Source organism: Condylura cristata, unplaced genomic scaffold (assembly GCF_000260355.1).
Source record: "Condylura cristata isolate star-nosed mole 26May11 unplaced genomic scaffold, ConCri1.0 scaffold00025, whole genome shotgun sequence".
Lineage (NCBI taxonomy): Eukaryota > Metazoa > Chordata > Mammalia > Eulipotyphla > Talpidae > Condylura > Condylura cristata.
The window spans coordinates 31231341-31232482 of NW_004567126.1; the positions used below are offsets into that span (position 1 = coordinate 31231341).

General features: G+C 66.7%; 1 protein-coding gene across 1 annotated transcript in view; it reads left to right on the forward strand.

Moving 5' to 3' along the window:
• MYO1F (myosin IF) overlaps positions 1-1142 on the forward strand; it is a gene marked incomplete at its 5' end in the record, with an annotated part of 19362 nt that overhangs the window by 4926 nt on the left and 13294 nt on the right. Inside the window, 2 exons of the mRNA XM_004688956.2 lie at positions 65-151; positions 562-729. Of these exons, the coding sequence (XP_004689013.1) occupies positions 65-151; positions 562-729 (255 nt within the window). The remainder of the gene's footprint in view (positions 1-64; positions 152-561; positions 730-1142) is intronic.

A 1142-nucleotide genomic window follows, 5' to 3' on the forward strand; every position in this document is an offset into this window, starting at 1 on the left:
GCCCGGTGGAGTGGGCATTCTCGACACACAACTTTGCCCTGACACCGGCCCCGCCCGCCCCCAGGAGGAGTACGTTGCGGAGGGCATCCGCTGGACCCCCATCCAGTACTTCAACAACAAGGTTGTCTGTGACCTCATAGAAAACAAGCTGGTAAGGGCCAGCTGGGGGGGAGCCCCCTGGGCCTGGGAGGGCAGGGAGGGGCCAGAGCCCCCCACCCCTCCCACCTTGGCCCTCATGCTGCCACCTTGGGCAGATGGGCACAGCCGCAGTGTCCCGTTGGCCACTGACCCTCTCTGCCCCAGTGACCACCTGTCGTTATTCACTTAACAACAGTCCCAGAGGGCGCCGCCCAGGGACAGAAGGGCCAAGGTCCCCCACCAGGCGACCTCGGTCTCGGGAGAGAAAAGAAGCAGAATTTATGGGGCCCCTCTGCCCCCCACTGAGCTTCCACACAGCCCCCCCTTTTGATCTTGTATGAGCCACCCCCGCCCCCTCCCCCTGAGAGCTCTGGGGTGGGGGCGGGGCTGCCTGAGCTGCCCCCCCACTGCCTTGCTCCCCAGAGCCCCCCGGGCATCATGAGCGTGCTGGACGACGTGTGTGCCACGATGCACGCCACGGGCGGCGGGGCTGACCAGACGCTGCTGCAGAAGCTGCAGGCGGCCGTGGGCACCCACGAGCACTTCAACAGCTGGAGCGCCGGCTTCGTCATCCACCACTACGCTGGCAAGGTGCGTCGTGCCCCCGGGCCCCAGCAGCGCCTGCTCACGGACCCCAGGGTCCCTGCTGAGCCTCCAGCCCCAAGCTGGACGGAGGCCACAGGTCAGCTCAGCCAGCGCTGTAGGCCTGTCCCGTCCCTGCCTGGACGAGAGGCCGCCAGCGCCCCTGAGCCTCCACCACGTTGCTTCAGGAAGGGCGGCGGAAACCCACCAGCCCTGATCAGAGGCCACAGCTCCCCCTAATAGAACAGAAACTCTCCCACTGACCCAAAATTAGGCAGGCCCAAACCCCAGCCTGAGCTGCAAGCCTGGCTCACCCCAGCCCTGAGGCAGCCCTGAGCTCGCAGCCCGGTTCTGCAAGCCGCCACAACTAAAACGGGCCAGAACCCTGCAAGCGCCTCCCCACGGCCTCTGAGCCGGCCACC